Below are 27244 nucleotides of genomic sequence, written 5' to 3' on the forward strand. Positions count from 1 at the left end.
GGACACGTATCCTCAAATAAAAAAGTAGGACAGGGAGAGCAATTCAGAGAGACAAGGGGAGCAATGAGGAGGGAAGGAATCAGAAGCAGCTCTGCAGCCTGACTACAAATCACTGCCCACAGGGAAGAGGTAGTAGAAAGCAGGAAGAAAAGGAGAATGTCCTGAGAATTACAAGGAGCATTAAGTATAGCATGTAGTTCTCTACAATTATTCAAGGAATGCAGGAAAAGAAAGAAGACCGAGTGCTGAGCCCATGTGTGCCGTGAGCACTTCGCCGCTCGCTGAAGGACAACCATTCGTTTCTAGAAAATGAGATTCTGAAATCCATGGAGGCAAAAATGTACCGAGAGATGCTTGCTAAATCAAGGATATATGCTTTTCTCTGCCAGCCATAAGGTATTTTCGAGGTGGAGATGTGAAAGGATCTTCTGAGACAAAGAAGAGAAGTACTTTCTCTGAAGATGCCTCTGCCCATCTGCTGACCTCTGCTGGATCAACAGTGGCATCCAGTGGCCAAAAGTCTCAGCACAGACTTCTTTGTCTCCAGGAAGGGTTTCTATTGCTCTGGGTGAAGTAGCAATTCAGAACAAAACCATTTCTGTTGTCCATAACCAAGGATCCCTGAAGACACAGTACTTTGTAATACGAAGTGAAGAACCAAAGGCCATAAAGAAGAAATGGAGGGGGGCAGCTTAAGATTGGCTGTGGTATTTATATTTCCTATGGTATTACTAAAAAGAATGAAAATACAGGAGGGGATGACCATAGGCGTGGGTGGGATTCCTCGGTTTTCACTGCCTCAGAATACTTTAAAAATAAATCAGTGTACAAGATAAAGTATTTTCATCTTAAAACCAAAGCAATACTGAAAATTTCTGTATGTACATCTTATTTCTTAAAGGGCTTAGGAAGGGAAAAATAATGGAATTAGAATGGCTTAATTATATAGTTTAGTCAAATTTCAGTTTGCTTCTGAAGTATGATTTTTATTATTTTTTTAATCTATTTTTTTTAAAGATTTTTTTTTAAATTTATTTATTCAACAGAGAGACAGCCAGCGAGAGAGGGAACACAAGCAGGGGGAGTGGGAGAGGAAGAAGCAGGCTCAGAGCGGAGGAGCCTGATGTGGGGCTCGATCCCAGAACACCGGGATCACGCCCTGAGCCGAAGGCAGACGCCCAACCGCTGTGCCACCCAGGCGCCCCTGAAGTATGATTTTTAAAACCTGATTTAAATTTCCATTAACCTATAACAAATATATAGAAAAGAAAAGCATTCCGCCTGAGTTCTTTTTTTTTTTTTTAAGGTAGGCTCCAACTTGGGGTTTGAATTCATGACCCTGAGATCTAGAGTCAGATGCTTAACTGACCAAGCCACCCAGGAGCCTCCACCCAAAATATTTTCATCTTCCAACTGTTTGACTTAAACTGCTAAAAAAAAAAAAAAGAAAAGTGATTTTCTGGCAAAGTTCCAGCAAGTAAAATGCCAGTAAATTCTGACTTGAAAAAAGAAAAGAAAGAAAAGAACTAGGTTTCCTCAGTGACATAATACAAGGAAACAGGAATGATGGAGTAATCCTCAAATTTTTATTTTTTTTAAGATTTTATTTGAGAGAGACAGAGTACACGTGTGTGAGCCCAGGTCGGGGGAGGGGCAGAAGGAGAAGCAAACTCCCCGCTGGGTAGGGAGCCTAGGGTGGGGCTCGATCCCAGAACCCTGAGATCATGACATGAGCCAAAGGCAGCTGCTCAACCAACTGAGCCACCCAGGCGCCCATCAAATTTCTATCTTAATTAGACTACACTTCACCTCTCCAGGTCAAAGATTTAAAAAAAAAAAAAAAAAGCAGGTACCAAGAGGCTCTTCTCTCATGATTTAAATTTGTTCATTTTCTGCTCTGTTTCTAGCCGAAACCAAAAACGCATGGAATTGTCACATCCGTTACTCCCCCTAACTCTCCTGATACATATCTGGCTGGCTCAGATGCACGTCCCAGTTCAAACTCACCTGTTTGGATGAGAGGTGGGCAGCATGAACTGGAACTCCACCACACAGGTGTTGTCCTTAAGCTGGCGGTGCTGTACACTGTTAAGTTCATAGGCAATATAAGCCCTTCGAACATAAACCTGGTGAAAAATGAATCCTCAGTAAATACCACCTCAGGAACAAAAACTAAGAGATGCTTAGCCCAGGAAAAAGACAGTCCTGAGAAGAGGTATGCGATGTAGAAGAAGGCTCTGAACATAAACAACTTGCTTCAATTAATAAGGCTGAGGTCTTAAAGCTATACCGTGACTGTAAATGGAACTAAAACTAGCCTGCGCCTGTGGGACACCACTGGCTGGGTCATAAACCCTTCACACTAAGCCAAACTCACGAGAAAGTTCGATCATTAGTAAAAGCGAGCATACAGAATCACGACTATTAACTCATTGCGCACAACCGTTTCAACAGAAGATAAAAGCAAGCGGTGAGAAACATGGGAGGTACTGGTGCTGAGCCGCCTGTGGAGTGAAGGCAGGAGACAGACAATTGTTGAACACTTCAACTCTTTTACTATCCTGCATCTGTTTTCCCACTGCCCCGAATTATTTTAGATGACTTATATCCTCCAAACCGTAGGCAAGAGCAGTAAGACATAACGTGACGTAACAGCTCACACGCACCAACCTGACTCAAGAGTTAAAAGAAACAGCAACAGGCTCCGTCTCAGCAAAAACCGCCCGTCTGATCTTGTGCACTTCACAGCCAATTTGCCATGCACATAAAATGCTACAAGGGATTCTAGCATCATGTGAGGTACATAAGGAGATTTCTCATTAAATGACTTGAAAGCACTCTAAGACACTTAGATATTTTCCAAATTTGGTATTTACTGAGTAGGATACATTACATTCTATCCACAGAATACAAATAAAAAGTAAGCCAAAGGAGCTTGCAACAGATTGTAGTGATGCCGTGTTACATAAAATCATCTAAGATACTCCTTTTCTTCATTTTCAAAAGACATCTGCTTGGCAATTTTACAGTAGTATTCAGGGCCTGCAATTTTTGTGCTTAATGAGGTAGAGGGCTGTAGTGGAAACAGAAAAGTCTTTGAGTCCGACTGACCTGGGTTCAAATGCAAACTCTTCCACTTATTATCTACATAAATGTGGACAAGTCACAAACTCTGAGTCTCACTTTCTTTTTACTTCATGAAGTAATGGTAGGGGTAAATGAGAAAAAGAGTAAAGCACCTAAAACACAGTTCATTAAATGTTATTACTTTCTTTCTCAGGACAAAATATTTCATAAGAGCTGCCTGAAAATTCAGAAGATAACTAAAATCCATTTTATTTGGCCCAGATCATAAAATGGAATATGTTCTGGTCAGCCATATGGTTTTTCACTTATTGTTTTATAGGGAATCCTAATTCAAATATCTGGAAAAGTAGAGACTATTGAGAACTGTTGGCAGCTATTTTCCTAAGATTGGAGCCCGAAGTGGTGATTAGTTCAGCTGAAACACTTGACTAAAAGCAAGTGTTTGTTTCAGAGGAAAAAACGACGCCAAAGCACCAACCTTACGGCCGAAGAAAAAGGACTGACAGAATAGCCAAGTGGACAGAAGAAATCAGCTAGAAACCTAGAAAAGGTCACATCATGTTGCTATGAAAACTCACCTCCAGAGCTGCCATCCTCACTACCTGGTTGCTGTGATAGAAGAAGTTTGGTAGGACGTCAAAAATAGATGTTTCAGACAAGATGAGTTTCTGGAAGGCACAGAGACAAGCTTAAACAACTACATCCAAAAGAGAACAATTTCAGTGCACAATATTTTGCATTTGAAGCACTCAGAGTAACCCAAGAATTCTGTCGACGAATGTCATATATGAACTTAACCTTCTTTGTGTCCCAGCTTCCTTAGTTACAAAATGGGGAAAATGATACCTATCCTCATGGGTCTGTTGTGAGTATCAGAAGAATTAATATATGTAAAATTCTTAAAAGTAATACACTAACAACTCATCATTAGTGACCATAATTAATATCCTTCCTGACACATATTTGTACCCAACCTCTTAAATATTGTCTCAATCCTCCACTATGGTAAACCACAGATTTGGACCCCAGTTGAAACCCTCTGTTTCAACTATGAACCAAATAAGCAAAAACATCCTCCCCCTCCTCCCAGGTTCCCCAGAAGGAAATCTGACAGAAAGCCTGAAGACTCCCTTGGCTAGATAAAACAATATTACTCTTATTTAAAGGTAGAAAAATAGAATGTCATTCCTGAGGAAATGATGTTGTCAAAAAAGTAATAGTCAAGGTCCTCTCAATTAGTAGTAAAAGTAGCCAATACTCCTCTATAAAATAGGCTCTGTATAAAGCTTAATAGTAAGCATTATAATAAAAATGAAACTGAAATGACTTAAGTAGTTTTGTCTCTAGAAGACTACCTACCTATTTACACATCTGATTCAAATATCAGACATCAACCAGTGCAACCACTTAATTCTAGCCTAGAATATATTCTGGATAAAAAGCATAAGAGGCAAAGACTTCAACAGGACACGTCTACCAAGGCAGGCCTATCTGATTTTTAAGTTCAACCACAATTCTAACAGCATTTTTATGAAAAAAAATATAGTAAGTATACATCATTTTATAAAGTCAAGGCATGAAACTTCACTACACAGAAAATCAAAATAGAGCGATTAATTAAATCATGCTTGGGAATAAAGGGGACAAGAGTGCACAGTGGTAGAAAGGGACTACATGTATACCTGCAGGTTCTCAATGCAAAACTGATGTCCATACATGTCAATTGCTGAAAGGAAGATGGACTCTACTTGGTTATGGCGAAGCTCATATGATGGCAAATGGGACGCAATAAGAACCTAGAGTGAGAGCAAAATAAGAGGCATAAGTTCCTGAGGGAGTGATTATTCTAGCCTCCTATTAGGCAGCTCTGATACAAAAGCAATAAATATAAATCTGTAAGTGCAGGCATCAAAGATAAAACAGAGACCAAGTAAAACAACTTCTAGGTCCTGTAACGTAAAGCCAATGCCACCAAATATTGCATCTCGGTTGACTCTAGCTGTGATTTGCGTTGTGAGCAATTTCCCATGGGGGGGGGTGGGCAGCGGGGGAGGGAGAGAAAACAGCTTCAGTCAAGTTCCCTCAGCGCATGTGATTTACCATTGCAAAGCTGCTAGTCCTGGAGACTGCATGACTAGCTGTTAATTGGGAATCAGGTCTGGCAGGGAGCAGCTGTGGAGAGTGGAGGCAACAGAGCTAGGCTTTTGCAACTCCGAAGTAGAAAGGACTAGGAAAAGCTGCTCTGACAGCCCCAGGTACTTGGTATCAAGGAGAAGGCGTCGGGATGGAACACCAATGCGTGTGAGGAGCAGTGTCACAAACATACAGGGACACGGTGGGACCTGAATAGTCTCAGCAGGTCACTGAGAGGTTCAATAACTTTGAGTAGCTCAGTGACATGGATACAATTGCGGAGAAAGCAGAAGGTCACTGAACAGCTTCAAATGCTGCTTCCTTGTCAATGCCCGTGCACTGCAACACAAAGGGAGGGCCACTTCTTGGCTTCCCTGCTGAAACCTTTTGGAATGGAAATGAAGACTACAGGGTGAAACTAACCAGACTTCTCTAGGGTTGTTCTGATTGCCAGCATTTCGGATTCATTGCATTATCTTTCTGCTTTCCACACTTGATTTTTTCCTACACACTTAAAAAAGTTTTCACCTGCTTCTAAGCTCCCTTTGGGAAGTGAAAAATATTGAGTTTATTGCCATCCCTTAGCCTCCTTTCCTCCATGTGACCCTGGTTTACTATCACAAGGCTCCTAGGAAAGGTAAACGGTAACAGAATTATATAAGAGGAAAAAAGCCTTCTATTTTAAAGAGACTCAACGTTAATGTTTTCCTTCCTCTTTAAAAAATGTACCACATGAAAACATTTGTTCTGAAGGCAATGAGAAGACATGTGGGAAAACGCACGATCTTTGTCAGGTGACAGAGTCAACGCTCACTGTTTCTAAGAGCACCCAGTCTATGAAAACCATTTTTCCCTCAAGATAACCAACACAAAGCCTTACCTGGCGTGCTCGGAGCGCCACTTTGGCATTGGTGGTCTTACTGAGCTGAGTTAGCTCTGTGAGGATATTCAGCAGCTCGTCGGTGAGAGTAGGGTCCCGACCGCACAACTGGTCCTAATTGTTAGTGTGAAAAAACACATACACATCCACATTAAAAAGAATTGTGGCTAGAACTCTGAAATAGGAAAAGGGGACAAAAACAAAGTAAACATAGCGGGATTAATAAGAAAAAAAAATTACAAGAAGTTTGCATTAAGATTTTATTTATTTATTTGACAGAGACAGCCAACGAGAGAGGGAACACAGGCAGGGGGAGTGGGAGAGGAAGAAGCAGGCTCCCAGCGGAGGAGCCTGATGTGGGGCTCCATTCCAGGACCCTGGGATCACACCCTGAGCCTTAACGACTGAGCCACCCAAGGCGCCCCAAACTTATTTTTATTCCAAACAATGTGGTCAAGAAGATCCCAGAGGAAGCCACTGATAAGGAGAAACCCAAATCCCTCAGTCATTCATATTCAAAATTCCTAGTGAATTTCTTTACAAATCGACACTGTACTTTTAACATGAAGAAATCATCCCAGACCTTTTAAGGGGTCTGGGGATTCTGAGTAAAACCTAACAGATGAGGCCTCAGAGTTTTAAGAGGGGGGACTAAAGGCTTTCCTGTTCCCTCTCCCACTTTTGGAAAGAAGGCATAATAAAGCAAAAGGAACCACTCCTGGTGGTTTTCATTCCACATGCCAAATGTTCAGCATCCCAGGAGGGTGCAAAACAGAAGCACAAGAACAAATTATTCATTTAAAAACACACACTAAATAAAAACACCATCTCATATGCTGACAATTCTATACCCGAAATCATGTATCCTCTTGCTGTACCAGGAATCATTCCAGGATAACTAAACATGGTGAATCCTTAGCTGGATCAGAGGGAAAAACCACGCTCCTACTATACAGTCCATGGGTTTATTCAATTGGGTACTTCCTCTCCTAAAGTCAAAACTTAAGAAAAAAATTCTCTATCATATTTTGAGAAAAATGTTTCTTCTCCAGTGGAATATTAGTTCACTCCCAAAATTCATCTATTATCCATGTAATTTTCATCTTAGCTGAAAAAATCCTGTTTTCTGAAATGTCTGTCCTTTTCTGAAATTTACAGAGCTATTTATAGAAGTTCCTAACACCATACCACATAAAATATACACGTTTAGGCACAGTTCCTCTACTTGGAGTTTGAAACAACTTCCTTTATATTGCAGTGAATTTTTATTCTCCCTCTACTACCAACAGGACATGAAAGATGACCAGATTCCCAAAGGCTTGCTGTTGCTGCCTTCTGATTTTCTTCCTACCTTGATTATCAGCCTTTTTCCTGAAGAATCTCCAGGTTATACTTACCTTCCTCATCTCAGGCATACTCTTTATCGTCCTTTTATCACAACAGTATAAACAAAAGTTTGAGGCTTTCGGGGCAGATATGCATTTCCCAAAACACCTTTTCTATAACCCCTACTACCTTCCACATCACTGGGTAAACAGCTTTGGAGTACTCAGCACCACCATGCGGAGAAGAACGTTTCTCAAACATTTTTTTTCCTCTTTTAAAGATTTTTATTATTTATTTATTTGAGAGCGAGCGAGCAGAGAATCTCAAGCAGACTCCATGCTGACTGCGAGCCCAACACGGGGCTCGATTTCACAGTCCTGAGACCATGACCTGAGCCAAAACCAAGAGTCGAACACTCAACCGCCCAGGCCACCCAGGCCCCTTTTCAAACATTATGAAACAGGAAATAGTTTCTGGTTCTCCAGTCCACCAACCAGAAGTCGGCTCCAAATGTCAAGACATAAAACAGATGATGGGGTTTATAGTTAAGGAAGTGCAAGTATTGTTTTCACCTGTTGAAAACAGGGAATTCACTGATCTGAGTGAGAAGATTCACCTGTTTAGTGAAAGGAATTTACGAGGGGAGGAGAGAAGTGGCTAATAGGTGACTGTAAATCCAGGGTTTGGTTGAGGGTGGAGTCATGGACCAGAGGGCCTCTCCACGTACCCTAGGGCATAAAAGAAAAAAGGAGGGAAACAATGCAACTAAGTTGCATCTTTTGTTGAAAACTAAGGAGCAAAAAGACAATTTCAAAGGAATATATAAAATCACCAGAGACAAGACCACAGGAAGACAGAAGAACAGATAGGTAACAGTGGATAGGGAAATCAAGACAAGTTTTTCCTACCAAATCCCTCTTTTCCCAATGTTCCTAACAGAGAAAAGTATTCCTTTCTGAGGTTCTTACTCCACTCATCAGAAAGACCCACTGAAAGATCTAAAAACCTAACAGGTGTCCTACATAATAAAACTCAGCTACTCTGCAAACAGCCAGATTCAAGTCTCAACATCTAACAAGAAAAGCCAACATGACAAAATAAGAACATTAGCTACCTACTTGTATTGGACGCAAGAGCTCTGATGGGGAATGTTTTCCCTTGAAAGGAAATCCAGGTTTACCTTTTGAGATTAAACTAAAATACATACATAACAATGGAGCTATCCTCTTGCCTAACTACAGATCATCTTCTAACTTAACACACAAAACCACTTTTTTAAAAAGCCACTTTTTTTGGATTCATCTTTCCACTATGAGAGAAAAGGAAGGGAAGCAGGGTAGGGAAAAAGAAATAGTATCTGAAAGAAAAGTGAACTATGGAGATTAAAAAAAAAATAATCGGGACATAATTATTCATTCACAATCACCAAATGACAGTCTTCCCAGGCTCCTTGTGATAAAGTACAGAAACCAGACCTTTCTGGGACATGAAGCATCAAATACAGTATCAAGAAACCACTACCTCCATTAGTTTATCCTGACTTGGATTTTCCATTCAAATATTATTTCTCCATGGTCATCACGACTACTTAGAAAAAGACTGGCAATAGGAAATCACATATAAAGTAACCTTCTCAACCTTCTCTTGTCCCTGACCTGGACAATGTTCAGGTCCTAAAAGAAACCACCAGGCACTAAAGACCATTCTATTCATCAGAACCAACCATCCGAAGATATAAACATCCAGAAGGAAGTTTATGGCCCTCTAGCCTAGAGACAGGCTTCCTATGGGAAGCCCAACATCGCCATCTAATTCTGGTGAACACTTTGTAACAATGACATTAAATGGCAACTATGTCAGCAGATGTGTTTCCTCAATATAAAGACGTTCTTTTAATGAGCCTAACTGCTGATTCTGGGATTACAGATTGCAAAAATCTGTAGGCTAAAGTGAACATAATTATTCAGTAATGGCTAAGGTTGGTATCACTTATTTCTTATATTTATTCTTAAACTGGATGGTGGCTAACAACAGGGAATATTTCAGATTTGCAGAAATATAACAAATATGCTTAAGTGTCAAAACCATAGTCAAAGTTATGCAGCAATATCACCCTTTTTCAGTAAACTTGGGTTCACTGAGAAAGACAACTTCTTTATTTACACATTGGACAAAATTATTTGCAGTCATGTTAAGAGCAAGAAGGAAAGGCTCCCCATCTAAACCAAATCAGAGGCTCACAGGCACGGATGGCATTACTCATAAGGAGCATGGTTGTTTATCATGGTCACGTGGACCATATCAGAAGTAGTGAGGGGAGGACTACCTAGCATCAAGGCGGCTACTGGATACGTACTTTGCTATTTAGACAGCTACAAGGATGTTGATACTTTTTATTGGTGCCAAACTGCTTAAATTGGCCAAACAATCTTAAATAAGGGTATCTGGGTAGCTCAGTTGGTTAAGCGTCCAACTCTTGATTTCGGCTCAGATCTTGATCTCAGGGTTGTGAGATCAAGCCCTGCGTTTTATCAAGATTCTCTCTCTCCTCCCTTTGCCCCTCCCCACTCGAGCTCTCTCTTAAAAAGAAAAAAAAAATCTCTTAAGTATCTCTAAGTAAACATAAACAATGTTCTAAGCTTTTTCCTATGAAATCAAATGTAAGAAATAGAGCTTTCAAAAAAATTAATTTGGTCTTCCAGACTTTGGTTTTAATCGAGGCACCATGTTCCTCCAAATAGAGGAAAAATGATAGGACTTTAGCATTTTACTTGGTATTCTGCTTTCCAGACAGGGTGAAAGATTAGAACAAATTTGCTCAAGAGTCCTGGAGGCAAGTTACTACTGGGCGCTCTGCTAACGCCTGGAGGGGCTGAGGGCTTCCTCGGAGCAGCCCACGTTTTGTAGCACTGATTCACAGAAGCCTGATTGTCTTGATCCCTCCCTCTAGGTTCAAAAGCCCCAGAAATCATCATCTAGCTCAGCAAAGCACACCATCAACAATCCTACTTCTAGAAAGCAAAGATTGAAATGCCGGGCACATAACCATCAATCAGGAAGCCAAGGTAAGCAGAGAAAGGGGAAGTGGCAGAGAACATAACCTGGGGAATTCGAATGCTACCATGTCCAGGTGATATCTGTAAAAGGCAGTGAGACCTATAGAAAGAGTGAGCCAAACAAGTACAATAGCTTTTACCAGCCACCAATATTAATGCAGATGTGGGGCGGGGTGATGGCGGTGAGACCTGCCCATTACCAAAGAAGGAATGAGGAGACCCCCATCTGGTGTTCGGTAAGATCAGATCAGAAAGGAACACCTCTTGAGCTCTCATTCCTGCTGCCTAATAGGACAGGGCTAGCTGGCCCTCAGCTCAAGCATATCAATTAACTTCTTGATTTACAAATCTCTAAGATAAAGTGAAAGTAGCTGATGTTTCAAGAGAAATTCAATGATATGAAAGCCTACAGATCCTAGGCTTTGTTTACTGAGTTTTGCTTTGTTGTTGTTTTTTTTTAAGAAAAATGTGAAATGCCAAAATAAAGAAAAGGACAAATCCATCTTTCTGGTTCACATCTTCAACCTTTCCCTCCTCCTCTTCCTCCTCCCCCTCCCCCTCTCCTCCCCATCCACCCTATTCCTCCAAACCCAAACACTAACAACAGCTCTTTTCTCCAAAGAGCTCAGCCTGTTGGAAAGAAAGTTTGGGCACTATCCATGCAGGTAAGAAGTAATCAGGATGACAAGGTGGGGAAAAAAAGAACAGCAGCAAGTCAGAGTCCCATTGGCTTCTGCCTGTCCTGACTGGCAAAAGCAGAAAGCAAAGCCTCAAACCAGTTCTCTGACAGGGCCCAACGCCTCTGCAGCACCCCCGTGTAATTACACACTTGAGTGACTGGACTCTGAAGAAAATTGAAGGCCTGAGCTCCGAACAGCTGCCATTTTCTCTCTCCATCACACCAGCGTGATTACTTGAGAAATGAACAGCCCCGGCTCAAAGCTACTCCAGAATTCTCAGAGGAAATATGGCTCCGTGTTCCAATAATGAGATTCTTAAGGCAAGCGTTACTTACAATCACTCCGCAAAAGGAGCGAGCCGAGCCCCTATATCTTACAAATTAGAATTTAAGAAACCCAGCGACAGTCCTGGACGATCATTACTCTTCTGCTGCTCCAAGGATTCTGGGCTTTGTCTATTTTTAGTGCAGAAAACTGTTAAGTCCTTAAAAAGGTAATCATAATAAAATGAAAACTCACCATCATTAGCTCCCTAAAAAGGCAAATACACCCCATTTTAGGTCCAAACTGAGAGATTCTTCCACTCCCTCCTCATTATCCCTTTCTGCCGAAAAGTCTTGTTTTATCCAAATGAGAATTAGCAATCCTTGTATTGAAATTTTAAAAAGCAACTAACTGGCCAGAGATTCCTTCCTTCTTTTGATTGAAGGAAAAAAAAAATCAACAAATTGCCATAGATAATAGCACTTCTTTGCTGAAACCTGTCAATTGGGGAAGTTGAAATATTACATAGTGCTGATATATATTTTTTCCTTTCAGATGCATCTTCTGATTTCCCCACCATCTAGCCATTCTAGGGTAGCAAAAGTAATGAACTCTCCCTGTAATTACATGTTTTTAAAAGTGACTATTCTAAAAAAATGTTATATCTTGAGAGTTAACCAGCGAGGCAGACAGGAAGTTGTGGCACTGCTGTTAACCAGAAACGTGAGCTAGTTTCCCTTTATTCTGAACTATGAAATAAAAAACAGCAGTGACGATTTATAGTTTTTTTTTCCTCTGAGAAGAAATAATGGAATCAAGGTACCAAGAATGCCAATTCCACAAAGGGACAAAAGAGGAAATTCTAGGAGTGAAAAGGTACTTTGGTCTCCAAAAAAGACCAACAGACAGTAGCCGGGCAGCTGTTCATGGGCTCTAAGAATAGTACTACAGTTCTTTTGATTCCTAGAACTAACCCAACTGGAAAACTCTAGGAGTGAAGGACTTACAGATCATCTTTAAAAATTCTTAAGTCCAAAGTCCACAAAACTTCTACCCACTGGTCAAATGTACATTAATTGTAATCACATTTACTAGTCTCGCCTCTATTTCCCACGTTCTACTAATTCTCATATTACGAGGTTATGGGGAAAAAAGCATGTATCCACTACCAGTACAAGAATCTGAGCTTAGAGTTCCATGTAAGTAAGAGAGAAAGGGACCTAAAAAAGATGCAGAATAAATTTAAATTTCTTTGGTGGGAGGGGCAGTACTGAAATTCTAACACTGTTTCTTGTTCTTAAGTTTTGGGACCTAAGAGCCCTTGCTGATATTCATGGAACAAACAAGAGTTATCATGACAAAGTATACTGGCTAGATAACATTTTAAAGCTACTGTCGTGAGTGACAGCAGAAATGGGGACGCACAAGGCATCTCTAAGCCGAGTCAAGAGATCTGAGTTCCTGTGCATGACTCCATGTACAACACCCCCAACAGTCCTGTCCTGGCTGGAGCAGGTTCCTTCAGGTCAAGGACAGAGGGAGAGGTGAGAAACTGTTCACCTACAACCCAAGCACCACTCATCCCCAAATTACAAAAGACAGGAGCTTTTCCTCTGACCACAGAACCTCGGGAAGGAGAAATGCTTTCTTCACATCAACCATCCTTATACGTTCTGAAAAGTGGTACTCACAATAAGCATTGTGACCAGAAGATTCTTCTTGGTGACTTGAGCGTGAGAGAAGATATAGTTCAGTACAGTGTTCATGTCACTCTTGTTCTCTTCTCGAAGGGCGAACACACATTTGTCATAGTGACCTGCAAGCAGCAAAAACAATGGGTCCTCATCCATGGATGAATGTTCACAGTAACATGCAATTTGTTTTTTTATATGATTCACCTGATAAGCAGTGAGAGGAAACATCTCAAGAATTTTCCTGGATGAATTTGTACAGAATTGGCAGTGAGGTTTAGTAAAAGAAACTCTGGATGAGGAGTCAGGCAATCTGGTCTAAGACCTGGGCTCAAAGCCTAGCTCTGTTACCAATTTCCTTTGTGCTTCTTGGCAAATCGCTTTACCTCTCTGAGCCTCATTTTCACACACCCCCCAAAAAGGGTGGAGGGAAAGTATGTCTTAGAGACTGGGTGGTTGGTGATAATTCCAACCCCCCACCCTCACTCTGAACTCTCTCATTTAGCTTCCTGGAATGGTTTCCTTAGCAGAGAGGGTTCTGCTGCTTAAAAAGAAATGCCAATACCATTAAACTTGATGATCTCTAAAGTCTGCCCCTGGCTTGAGATTCTGGTTTCATGTCTGACTCACTGAAAATGTTTCACCCTAACTGTAAGGAACAGTTTTAGCTCAAAAATAAAACCACACAAACTTGTCAATATCTACAAGAGGGATGGCTGCTACCTCTGAAATCAACATTTTGCCCTGTAAATTCATGGAACAGCTAAGCAATGCCTAGGCTTCCAAAACCATATTAAGGCAGAGATCAAGGAGAACTTTGCATGACGTCAAAAGGTCTGTGAGGAGAGTACGGTTATGCATATTTTCACTGGCCCTTCATAAGGCCACCAGGGGCACATTAGTTCTGACAAGGAAAGTTATGCTTTGCAACAGAAGCATAAGCTTCAGGTTTACTGTGGTGATCTCTACTGTGGGATATAATGTTCAGTTCTTCACAGAAAACAGCTTACCTCAGAATTAAATTTCCAAGTAAAGGAGAATTAGTGTTTGAAAAGACTCAAGGTCAGAATTTTATGAAAATCATGAAAATACTAAAGGATTATCACCTCAGTTCAGATTCCATGTTAAGTTACAAACCAGAACAGTTCGACTGTGTTACCATGGATTCCTAGAATACTGAGTACATTCAACCAGGGTAACTCGGCTGTGTTTTAAATATTAGAGATTGACATAAGATTTTTTTTTCAAAATGAAATATATTTGAATAATGGTGGGCTACAATACTTAAGAACTGACAATTTCATACAAGATCCATTGAGAACAAAATAGAGGCTATTTAAGAACTGGTCGCCCTATACAAATTCATACTTTTCCCAACCAAGACAGCTTTGAAGAGACAACAGAAATCTACCTTGGTAAAGGGAATTACTAGGACCAGGAGAAATAAAGACTACTTACCCAGGGAAAAGATAGCAGAGACCCTAAGCAGAAAGAAAGCAATGATACCAACTGTTCTCTTTTTAAAAACTTTTTTTTTGTGTGAAATACACATACAGAAGAATAAACACCCAGGTAACTACCACCTATTTTAGAACATTTTTAATTATCTTTGAAGGATCCTACGTGCTTCCCTCAGAAACGACTGCTAAGCTGAATTTTATGTCACTCACTCTTTGGCTTTTCTTTACGTTTATTCCATTTATCTCTCAGTGTTATGTTTTTGAAATTCATCCTTTTGTTCATATGTGTAACTTGGTCCATCTACTTCACTGCTGCATAGTAATCCATTGTAGAAATATACCAGAATTCAAGTATCTACCCTACCTGGGTATGTTCTAATTGTCTCCTGTCTTTTTTGCTATTATGAATAATGCTACCACGAATAGGCCTGTGTATGTCTCCTTGTATGTAAGAGTTTCTCCAGATTCTATTATCTAAAAGTAAAATCGCTACGTTGAAGAGTATTTAAAAAGCTCAGCTCTATTAGGTTCTGACAAACTTTTCCAAAGTGGTTTGCACTTTGGAAATTTGCACTGTCACTTACAGAAGCAGTGGAAGCTGATCTGACTTTTTAATGTTTGCCAAACTCATTTATGCTCACATTTCTCTAATTACTAATGAGCTTGAACATCTTTTCATAAATTTGTGGATCATTTGTATTCTCCCTTTTGTGAATTATCTTTTGCCCATTTTTCTATGAGGTTGTCTTTTACTTATTTACTAACACCCTTTGTTGGGTGCAGGTTTTGTGAATACATTCTCCCACTTTGTGGCTTATGTTTCCAGCCTCTTTTTGGGATTTTTTCATGAAAAGAAGCTCTCTTGCGGGGTCAAATTAATCAACCTTTTCCTGTATAATTTGCACTTTGTTTGTCTTCTACGACAAAATTTTCCCTACCTTGAGGTCATAAGGCTATTCTCCTAAAAATTTAGTAGTTTTGCTCCATAGAACATGTTTAAGTCTTTAATTCATATGGAATTGATTTCTGTGTGTATGGTTTAAGGTAGGGATCCAATTTCTTTTTCTGGTTTTGTAAATAAATAAGCCATCGTAGTAGTACCATTTACTGAAAAATCTATCCTTTCCTCATGATCTATAATGCCTGTTGTGTTATGATGTAAATTTTCATATATGTGTGGATTTGTGTCTAGGCTATTATGTTCTATTGGTCTATTAATCTGTCCCTACACTAATATCACTATCTCCTCATTAATACGGCTTTGTATTAGGTCTTGATATTTGACTGGACAAATCCCTCCACCTTGTATTTCTTTAGAAGTATCCTGGTTATTGTCAGACTTTTCTTTCATGTAAATTTTCGAATTAGCTTGACAAATTTGATGGATATTCCCTACTAGGATTTTTACTGGCACGTCAATGAATCTACAGATGAATTCAGGGAGAATCAATACTCGGCAAGTGTATATTCCAATCTAAGACTGGGATATTTATTTAGATCTTTATTATCATTTACTCATTATAATTTTCTTCAAAAGAGGCTTGTACATTTTTTGTTAGACCTATTCCTTGGTATTCCATATTTTGGGTTGCTATTTTAATGGCCTATTTTTCTAAACTACTTTTCTAAACAAATGTTATACTATAAAGATATACAAAACTACTGGATTTTGTATATTGACTTTTGCATTCAACAACCTTGTTAGACTTTAATTCTAATAATAAATACGTGGCTATTTTGAGGTTTTCCAGGTAGACATCATATCTAATAGCGGCAGATTTATTTCCTTATTCCTTTCTAGTTCTCATACCTTTTAATTCTTTTTATCTTACTGTACCGGCTGGGACATCCAGTATGAGGCTGAATACAAGCAGTGAGAGCAGGTGCCCTTGTCTTATTCCTATCTTAAAGGGAATGCTCTCAACAATGCTTTCAGTTTTACCATTATGCATGAAGTATCCTACGGATTTTTCTGTGGGGGAAATTTACATGTTTAAAGACATTCCATTTTATTCATCATTTGCCAAGAGTTTATTTCTCACGAATGAATATTAAATTTTGTCAAATGTTTTCCCCCCCGTATCTTTAGATGACCATGGTTCTTCCTCTTTGAATCTACTAGATGATACATTACAGTAGTTGGTTTTTCTAGTATTAATCAAGCTTGCATTAGTGGGATAAAGACAATTTCGTTGTGACGTATTATTTTATACATTGCTGGATTTAGTTTGCTAATTCTACTTGAGTATTTTTGCTGGTTATGAGTGGCACAGCCATCCTTTAAAAGATGCAGAAGAAAGCAAAACATATAAGAAAATGTTACGTAGTATTTCAAATTCTATGATGTTTCACTGCCACCTTGTGGCATGAAGCAGTATCAGCAGCACGCAGCTTTTTAAAATCTTAGCTAGAGTTGTTTCACATTTAGAGACTTCATACATCATTTAATGAAGCTCTTCAGAGAAAGCCAGGGATAAATTCCACCAAAATGATACACTGAAAAGTACTGGAAAATCTGAGCCTTTTTCAGATGACTGTGGCTCAATCCGTGGATTAGCTGTCAAGAGGCAAGCTCTTCAGATAGTGTTTTTCAATTTCAGCCTGGTCATGACTCAACCAACTCACACTAAACAAGGTCAAGAAGATATCAACAGGGAATACTAATCTCTACCAGAAAAATTATCTCAACTCTTTCTCAGAAGCACACCGGATTCACAACTTCATCAAGCTGTGTTTTGTTGTCCTTTCTTGGCATTGGTGGGATATGGAGGTTTAGTTTTTAAGGAAGGGGTGACAGGAGGACAAGTTTGTTCATGGGAGGTGTTCGTGACAGGAAGAACTGGCTCAGCGGCTGCACAGTCTTACAGGGAACCTTTCTCAGAAACAGAGTCCTCAGGAAGAGGCTTACCATTCTGGAACTGGGTCTCTACTCGCAGGTACTGCCGCAGCAGATCCATCACCACGGCCTTCATGTGGCCTCGGATGCCGCTTCGGTACCTAGGAGAGCAGAAAGAGTCTGCACTGAAAAACTGCACTGAAAAACTGCACTGAAAAACCCGACAGGCTAACACTGTTAAATAACCTGGAGCCTAGGTTTACTTTCTAGATTTTCTACTGAACTGCTTTCCCTCTGAACTCTAGGACAGGACAGAAGCCAGCCTAAAATCAACTAACCGGATCAATCTGAAGTCTAAACCTAAGAAATCTGGCTACAGACAAGACTCTTTTTTTTTTTTTTTTTTTTTAATTAAAGGAGAGAGAAAAAAATGAGGACAAAACAAACCCCAAAACCACTCGATAGCCCTACCTAACAGCACTCTGGTTCAGTTCCCACTAAGTAGAAGTGATCACTACACTCGTGAAATGGCTAAGGGCTATCTGAAAAATTTATGAGCATCTCAAAGTTGGAAATGTTCTGTCAATGTTCCTTCAGTCCAACAGTTGGCTCCATAAGCTAAGAAGAATGAATGTCATATTCGGCCCTGTGCCAGAAGAAAAATTGGGAGTTTCATCAAAATTGAAAGGAAAAAGCTATGAAATTTCTGTGCCTAAATAATCGACAGAAAAGATGTAGACTAGAAAGAAGTCATCAGAAATATTTTAGCTCACAATTCTAAGATATTTAGAAAATCTAAGGTATTTTCTAAGATACGAGTGCTTTCTAGTTTCTCTAGTCAAACCTGAGGTAAATCTCTTGGTGACTACTTAGGGAAAGGAATCTTCTGGAGTCACACGTAAGTACCTCTGTACCAGCTGGACAATGCTCTGAGTGTTCATGAAGAAGACTTCCCGCTCGGATTTCCGGTTCAGTGTAGCCGCGTGGCTATCTAGGGTGTTGGCGATCTAAAGCAAAAGAAAGAGAAAAAATGAACCCAACCCAACAAAGGGGTACCCAAAGTATTAGCCTGTGTAGCATCCCCACTAGTAATCTCCATTATACCATGATCATTTCCGTCTTTCACATGTTGGGAGCAGCTGGAAGTTACTGGGCATAGTTTAGAGGCTTGTGTTAAATAAGCAACTTTAGGGGCGCCTGGGTGGCTCAGTGGTTAAGCGTCTGCCTTTGGCTCAGGGCGGGATCCCAGAGTCCTGGGATCGAGCCCCCCGTCGGGCTCCTCCGCTGGGAACCTGCTTCTTCCTCTCCCACTCCCCCTGCTTGTGTTCCCTCTCTTGCTGGCTGTCTCTCTCTGTCAAATAAATAATCTTTAAAAATAAATAAATAAAAATAAATAAATAGATAGATAGATAGATAAGCAACTTTACTTTCTTTTCACCCCTTCCCAGATGAACTAACGCGTGTATCACAAAAGCTACCACCTTACCAGAGACCCATGACAGGCAGGATACGCTTATGGTCAAGGTCACAACTTTATGCCCTGCTTGCCTAGCTTAACTCCTTACATGTAAATTAGCTTCGCAGGCAAAGGGTAAGCACGCTGCTGGGGGTAGTAAGGACGTCGTTGCTAATAAAACTACAAATATCCCCCTACTTTAAATTCACAAAATTCCTCTACTTAGGGCACAGGCCCAAGAATAAACCTCTATGAAGTACATGGCCAACAGGTTTTCCTCATAACCACAAATACTTTACATTTCACATATAATACTTTTGTTATTGGGCTTATATCTTGAGACACTTTTTGTGAAGGGCACAACACTCAAGACTGCAAAAGCACATCCAGAGAGAGGATCCACCCAGGAAGCAATCCTACAACATGAACTCCAGAATTGGTAGCTAGTAGAGAATGACAGTGTCACTCTATATATACCTGCTGGCTGGGAAACTGACAGAGGACTGATGTGATGTTGCTAGCGTACTGAGCCATTTCCTTCTTGATAGACTTCTCCACATTGGGGGGAATACGGCCAGAGACACTGGTCATGATATCCTGCAATTCTAGCAGAGGCAAGGAGGGATCTCTGAGGGTCTTCATCAACCGCTCAACCCAGTCTTTTACCTGAGTAGAAAATAATAAAATAAGATCCAGACAAAATTAACACAATCCCCAAAATAAAGTGATATATCTGAATCCAGTACCATACAGTATTTACTGTGAAACTGTAATATAGGCATCTAGCACTGCCCTTGTCCTCTGGTTTAAATCCCAATTAAATGTGAAGTCAGTAACATAGATACGAAACAAGGATTTAAAGACTACAAATCCCGGGGCGCCTGGGTGGCACGGCAGTTGAGCGTCTGCCTTCGGCTCAGGGCGTGATCCCGGCGTTACGGGATCGAGCCCCACATCAGGCTCCTCCGCTATGAGCCTGCTTCTTCCTCTCCCACTCCCCCTGCTTGTGTTCCCTCTCTCACTGGCTGTCTCTATCTGTGTTAAATAAATAAATAAATAAATAAATCTTTAAAAAAAAAAAAAAAAAGGACTACAAATCCCATAAATCAAGGTCTCAGGCCAAACAGCTTTCTTTCCCTCCCTCTAAAGAAATCCTCATGCGACTTTTAAACTATCTTGGAGAACAGGTACCCTATGTGTACATCGTCTCCCCAAGAGAAGTGATTCATACCCTGCTGCTAAAAAAAGGATCTGGAAGGCAGTATCCATTCATTACGTTGACCAGATTATCCAGGACATAGTGGAACACTCGGTGGAGCTTCTCGCCTCTGAGTGCTGTGCTCTGGATCCGTGGCAGACTACCCGTGTGAAGCTCAGCCTGTCAACCCCAATGAGAGATCAAGTCATCCACTACCTTCTGTTCAGGTTATACACGTAGAGTCATCATTCAAAATTAAGACATCCCTTTATCATACCCAGCTACAAGGAGAGAAGTCAAGGGAGGAAGCGTCATGAGGAAATCATAGAATCTTAGTATCATAGTAATTCTTGCAAAGTCTAGTTCCATAACGCGATAAGCACAAATACAAGGCATGAGATCAGAGGGAAAGAAGCTTAAGAAAAGAAAAGCTTAAGAAAACTAAGCACTGAAATCATCTGCCCCTCTAAACTACTACTACCATGTAATCAGCCCTTGGAGAGCAAAATTGAAAATACCTTCCCACTCACCTGTTGGACCTTGCTGGGGTTGTCCAACTGCATTTTGGCTATCACACAGCCAGGGTCAAGAGCTGTTCCAGGCCGTTTGACATAATGGATACAGCCAGACTCTGCAGCTGTTAAGGTCATTACCATCTTCATCACCTATAATGAAAAATAAATTAGAGTTTACCCTCTCTTTATGAATGATTTAAAGAGGCTAGTTTTTCCCTCAACATCTAAGTCACACTATCTCTAATTCAATCCAGAAAAATGAGAAACCTGAAACCTCCAAGACAGTATAAAGAAGGCAATTAGAAAATCTCTCAGGATCTAGCTTTAGGGATTAATGACAGCTACTGACATTTCCTGTTTCTAATGTTTAAATTGATTTTGCCATAGTTTGTGTTTTACTTGTTTTATTCTTAGAACTGATTAACGATTTAGCCTCCTCATACCCATGGATTTAGGTGCTCAGTCTGTCCACCTAAGATTCCCACGCCAAAACCTGAGGGTCATTCTTTGCTCCTCTTTCTCCCTTACCTACCAATTATCAAGCCCAGCCAAGTACCTCTTCTAAACCTCTCTCAGAAATCTTCCCCTCTTGCCATTGCTTTGGTTTAGGCCCTTATCATGTCTGGCCTAGAGCACTTGAAAAGCCTCCCAACAGAATCCCCACCTGCTATACATCTTCAACGAGGTCACTAAATGCAATCATCCTAGAGCCCAAATCTCATTGTATCACTCTTCTGTGTAAAATCCTTCAGGGACTCCTCACTGCCTCCAGAACAGTCTCAACATCTTCGTATGTCTCATAAGGTCTTTCACGATCTCAAGTTCTGATTACTTATTTAGTATCTTTGCTTGCCACTTCCCATTTAACCATAGTCCGTTCTCAAGCAATACCAATATGTACTTGCAGCTCCCTAAATATACTGTACTCTTTTCTGTGCCTTTGTACACACTGTTCTTCCTTTTACACATTCGCCCTGCCCTTCTTCACCTGGTGTATTACTATCTACCTTTCAAAAGTAAGATCAAAATCCCCTCTCTTGCAGGAAGACCTCCCCTACTACCTACCACATCCACCAGCTGCACCCCAATCTGGGTTAATGGCCCCCTGCTCTCTCAGAATTCATACTTCATTACTTGTCTGCTTTGTGGCCCCACTCCACCTATCATATTTTTTTCTGTATAACTAGCACTTAGCATGACTCTTGTCACTTAATAAGTGCTGTTGCCTAGTATCTATTTTTGGAGGAAGAGATTCCTCATCTGTCAAAGAAAAACTGTGAGCTTCTTATTTGTTTTTAAAATTGTATTCATAAGCCAATTAAACCAACTAATGCTCTTTACTTTCTATTTTCTATTTCTTTTGTGACTCTTCAGTCCTAGTCCATCCCAGCAGACACTTTTCCTACCTTCCCTCCCATGCCCTGAGAGCCCCGTCCCCACCCTGACCTCAATCTCGGCATAGCACTGGCCAGCAAACACATGGCCTCCATCCTCCACAATGTACTGGATCAACTTCCCAGCAGAAGGTGAGCGCAACACCGAAGGGTCATTTTCCTTCTCAAACACACAGGTCTTATTGCCGATCGTGATGCGATATCTAGGAGGTAAGTAGGAGTATGTAAGCCAATATAACCTTGGGTTATAAAAGAGAATGGTAGAATGATGTCAATCTTAAACAAAACAAAAACACAACACAAATACACAATGCGCGTGTGCCAAAACTGGAAACTTTATTCTACAAACACACAGACACAAAGAACACTCATTCCATCTTTGTTGACAACGCAAATAACCAAAACTTCCTTCAATAAAGGTAAGATTAAATAAATTATAGTATATCCATACAATGGAATACTATATGACAATTAAAACGAATAGACTCCTCTACTTAAAAAAAACAAACATGAAGATGATGATGATATAAGAGCTAACATTTCCTGAAACCTTACTATGTTCCAGGCAATGTTCTAAGGACTTTCCACGTGCTAAGTCATTTCACTGTCACAACAACACTGAATGACTGGTGTTGAACAGTCTATACTCTATGTTAAAGGAAAAAAATAAAGTGCAGAACAGTAACTATTCACAAGAAAAACAGTATATACATATACATAAATTATATATACATATAAAATTTCTGCAAAAATAAATAAACTGTTAACAGTGGTTGCTTAAAGAGAGGGGAACTTATTTTTCATCGTCTACTCATACTGGAGTCGTAGAGAGACAATATTTTTAACCATAAACACTTTTGAGCCCCTGAAATTTTTGTGAAGTACATGTACTATTCTTTACCCAAAAAGACCTTGAAAAAGCCGCAGAGCTACTGACTACTGAGAGGGAAGGTTGACACAATGACCGGCAAATGGCCCTCACGCAGCCCCTTACCTATCCACTTCCTCCTTCATGTATGTGGTATAACTGCTGCCATCGTAAGACAGGAGCAGCCCTCCGTCACTCAGCCGATGCACGTCTACTTCTACGCATGAACCATTCATGATCACCACATAGGAGTTGGGAGACTGCCGGGTCACCTGCAGGGAGTGAGAACCAGAAGGGACAAGTCAGTGTATCCCTTCCAGGTGGAGCCCCAGAAAAAAATTTCAGGACCTCAAAAATATAGGTAAGAAAGATCTCTCAGAGAAGAAGGTGCTCTTAGCATCGGTGTCTGTGGGCAGGGCTCAGTCCTGCTGCAAGCTACTAGGGCAACGTCAGATGCATTTCCCTAGTTTGGTTGTTCACTGACTCCTTTATCTCTTGGCTGCCTATGTCACATTAAAGAACACTAAAACATTTTCATAGAAACAGCAAATACTGCTTCAGGCTACTGACACAAATAACAACTATAATTTCACTAATACCCTGCCCTGCAGTAAACCAAACATTTCCCCCAACCCTTGACCTAAAGAAAGCAAGCTAACAAAGACAGACAAAAAGTAAGGTGTAGTCTTCAGTGGGGTTCAGCATACCTTAAGTACATATTTGACTCCCCCATAGATAAGCTCAACATCTACTGTATTCAGAAGTGTATGCGCAGGAAGGACTTGACCCCTGAAAGAACAACAACGTGAGTCACATTTACTTCTAGAAAGTTCTAGAAGGTTATAAGGAAATCTCCAAGGTTATTAAAAGTAGCACTTCCTGGAATATCAAGACTGGAAACAACCTAAAGGAGCATTAGGAAGAGACTGATAGATGAATTATGAAAAAGCGCTGTAATGAAATATTATATAGTCATTAAAAAGAAAGAGGCTTTAATGTACATATTTTTTAGTTTATTTATTTATTGACAATCTCTATACCCAATGTGAGGCTTGAACTCACGACCCTCAGATCAAGAGCTGAATGCTCTACTGACTGAGCTAGCCAGGTGTCCTGAAAGATGAAGGCTTTGATGTACTAATACAAACTACTCTCCAAAATATACTGTTAAGTGAAAAAAGCAAGTTAAATTGTGCACAGTTTCAGAATATGCTACCATTTGTGTTTATAAAAAATAAGGGTGGGAAGAAATAAATATTACATGTATATGCTTATATAAATTTACAATATGTCTGGAAAGTTACAGAAGAAACTGGTAACATGGGTTGACTACAGGGAAAAAAAACTAGGTGGTCAAAGAACAGAGGTAAGAAGGAAACTTTTCACTATCTAGCTTTTTGTGCCTTTTGAACTTTGAACCATGTGAACATATTACTTGTCATTAAAAATAAATAAAATTAAAACTTAAAAAAAAAGAGAGAGAAATGCCCCCAGTAAAATCAACCCCCATCTACTGCTCCCAACTGGGACTTCATTTGGGGTAGTAAAAGAAAAGAAAAGGCAATAGGCCATGGCTGGGTTCAAGGGAAAGGGAAGGACATTGCCAAGGAGGGAAACATTATCAAGAAAGACTTTTGACAAGAGAAAGAGGGAGTGAGTGATAAATCAAGTGAGGCAAGACGTTAATAACTAGTGAATATGGGCAAAGAATTATATAGAAGTTGTTTTTACTACTCATGCCACTCTTCTTTAAATCAAATTATTTCAAAATACAAGTTTTAAAAATAAATAAAAAATAACTAACATTAAAAAGGTAGAGGGAAGCTTCCAGAGGAGATTATGCATGACACATTTATACACTAGTAGGGAAGCCATTTAACTAGATTAGAGATTGCATGGTGAGGAACAGATGTAAGTAAAATTGGACTGGTAAAAAGGGGCCAAAGTGTATAGGGAGTTGAAAGTCACATTGAGGGATTTAGATTTAATACACAAGGGTAATGTGAGCTGCTGAAGGTTTTAGTGCATGAAAGCAACACAATGAAAGATATTTATCGTAAGACTTGAATAACCGTGCAATCTCAGTTCAATTTTTAAAATTTTGTTTCTCCCTTTCAGACACCTTAAAAGAAAGCTGATATAAGTCTAACAACACAGAGGAAATAAAGTGCCTGTGATTAAAGTGCTTTAAAATGATTAGCCCCTCGGACCATTCCTTCGGGGACTCAAAAGGCAGAGCTTAGTCTCTAGAATCAGAGTTAGAAATTAGTTTAGCCCCATACAGTCTGATCCTCTAGTTGCAAGACTCATGAAGTCATCTTGAATATCAGCCTCAATTATGAATTTCTGAAAAGTGTTGCAGGGTTTAATTCTAGAGAGAAACACCAGATTTTCATCACTGCGGGGGGGGGGGGGGCAGTTGGAGAGATTTAATGCTTGTATAGGAGACAATGCTTATTTCAGCTGGATTTGTTTTTAAAAAGCAACCCATCCTTGGGCAACTGGATGGCTCACTTGATTAAGCATCCAACTCTTGGTTTTGGCTCAGGTCATGATCTCAGGGTCATGATCTCACGGTTGTGAGATCAAGCCCTGCGTTAAGCTCCCCACTCAGTGGGGAGTCTGCCTGGGATTCTCTCTCTCCTTCCTCCCCTCCCTCTACTCTCTCTCTCTAAAATAAATAAATAAATCTTTAAATAAAGAAATAAATAAAAAGCAACCCATTCTCCCACATCTTTTCTCTCCCCCGCCTCCATGATCACTGAATAACAGGTAGCACTCACAAGCTGCCAGGAATAGAGAGAAGAATAAAAGGATCTTTGAACCAGGACTACTGGTTAACGTGTCTGTAAGAAACAAAGCCTACCTTTCTAAGGAGTGAAGGAAGTTAGAGATGCTATTCCGTAGGCTCACATCTGCCACGTGGAGAGCCCCACATACAACTCCCAACATGGTGTCAGGTCGCTCTGCCTGAAAGAAAGAAAAAGAAGGCAGATCAAAAGCATGATCCCTTCGCACCGTGGCTCCTCAACTTAAATCAGGCCCAAATTTGCTCTGAAGAAACAGCTAGCATGGGGAAATTGAGAACCTCCATCCTTATTACTCAACTGATATTTGAGATAAAAACACATTTACTTTTAGACCTTGAATAGAGGCAAGGGTGCCCGGATGGCACTGTTGGTTAAGCATCCGACTCTTTGTTTTAGCTCAGGTCACGGTCCCAGGGTCGTGAGATTGAGCCCCACACTGGGCTCTGCTCTGGGCATGGAGCTTGCTTAGGATTCTCTCTCCTTCTCCCTGCCCCTCCCACTTGTGCTCTCTCTCTCTGTAGAATGAGTGAATAAATCTTTTTTTTAAATTAAGATTTTATTTATTTATTTGACACACAGAGAGAGACAGTGACAGAGGGGCCAGAAGAGGGGGAGCAGGGGAGAGAAAAGCAGGCTCCCCACTGAGCAAGGAGCCTGAAGCGGGGCTCGATCCCAGGACCCTAGAATCATGACCTAAGCCAAAGGCAGATGCTTAACGACTGAGCCACCCCTGAATAAATCTTAAAAAAAAAAAAAAAAAAAAAGAATTTTAATAGAGGTTTCATTTGAATAGAGATGAAAAACACCTTTCTCTCTCCTCTCCCTAAGATTTCCACTGAACCCATCAAAGAGGAGCTCAAAAACAAGATTTTGTCATAAATAAAAAAGGTACAAGGATCTGGCCACTGTTAATCTCAAATAAAAATGGTACATAATCAAAATTTGGACCTTCCAATAATTTAGATCAATCTAATGATTTTACATAAAATCTTATTTAGAATAGCCCAGCAATCCAGAAACAAGGGGTAACTGCTGATTTAAATGAGACCCCCTCTCATCAGCACTTGGTAGATGGATATAAAAGTTGGTCGCTCTGAAGGAGACTTAACATCAAATGAGGACAGAAGTATTTCAATCCCTGGATGCCTCTCTTCAAATACACTCCAGGAAGTAATACTAGAACCCATAAACTAACCAGGTAACACAGGCACGAGGACTCTACGGTGCTAAAATTACACTGACTCCTAGATTTTTTCCAAGTAGATCAAGCATCATTCACATTAGAATCAAATACATTTTCTCTAGTGACATGGACTGATCACACCACAACCCTGTAAAAACCCAATCCCCAGAGCTGCTTGGCAAGTGGGGAAATACACACCTGTACTTTCTCTGCTATCAGCCTGTCCAGCCAGCCAGTGTCAATTCTATTCAACTGAAAGCTTTCAGTCTCCAACAATTTGATGAGGTATTCAACTGTAGTTCGAAAGTCACCCCGAATAGATAGCTCCTTCAAAGCCACCACCATGTTTCTGGGAGAAGAACAGAAGCAGATCTGTTTCAGCAGCAAACATTTTCATGTTTTTCAAT

At 40.3% G+C, this 27244-nt stretch overlaps 1 protein-coding gene across 15 annotated transcripts in view; it reads right to left on the reverse strand.

Annotated features, from left to right (window-relative positions):
* Positions 1-27244, reverse strand: part of ACACA (acetyl-CoA carboxylase alpha) — a 280386-nt gene that overhangs the window by 151023 nt on the left and 102119 nt on the right. For all 15 annotated transcript variants that reach the window (XM_057317769.1, XM_026517535.4, XM_048223482.2 and 12 more), the window contains 15 exons: positions 27036-27186; positions 25711-25814; positions 23552-23633; positions 22971-23116; positions 22029-22179; positions 20598-20732; positions 20101-20247; positions 19347-19535; positions 18320-18420; positions 17486-17574; positions 13118-13242; positions 6101-6214; positions 4770-4883; positions 3666-3755; positions 2008-2126 (listed from right to left, as the gene is read on the reverse strand). In XM_057317769.1, coding sequence (XP_057173752.1) covers positions 2008-2126; positions 3666-3755; positions 4770-4883; positions 6101-6214; positions 13118-13242; positions 17486-17574; positions 18320-18420; positions 19347-19535; positions 20101-20247; positions 20598-20732; positions 22029-22179; positions 22971-23116; positions 23552-23633; positions 25711-25814; positions 27036-27186 — 1857 coding nt within the window. The remainder of the gene's footprint in view (positions 1-2007; positions 2127-3665; positions 3756-4769; positions 4884-6100; positions 6215-13117; positions 13243-17485; positions 17575-18319; positions 18421-19346; positions 19536-20100; positions 20248-20597; positions 20733-22028; positions 22180-22970; positions 23117-23551; positions 23634-25710; positions 25815-27035; positions 27187-27244) is intronic.

The sequence above is a fragment of the Ursus arctos genome, unplaced genomic scaffold (assembly GCF_023065955.2).
Source record: "Ursus arctos isolate Adak ecotype North America unplaced genomic scaffold, UrsArc2.0 scaffold_24, whole genome shotgun sequence".
NCBI lineage: Eukaryota > Metazoa > Chordata > Mammalia > Carnivora > Ursidae > Ursus > Ursus arctos.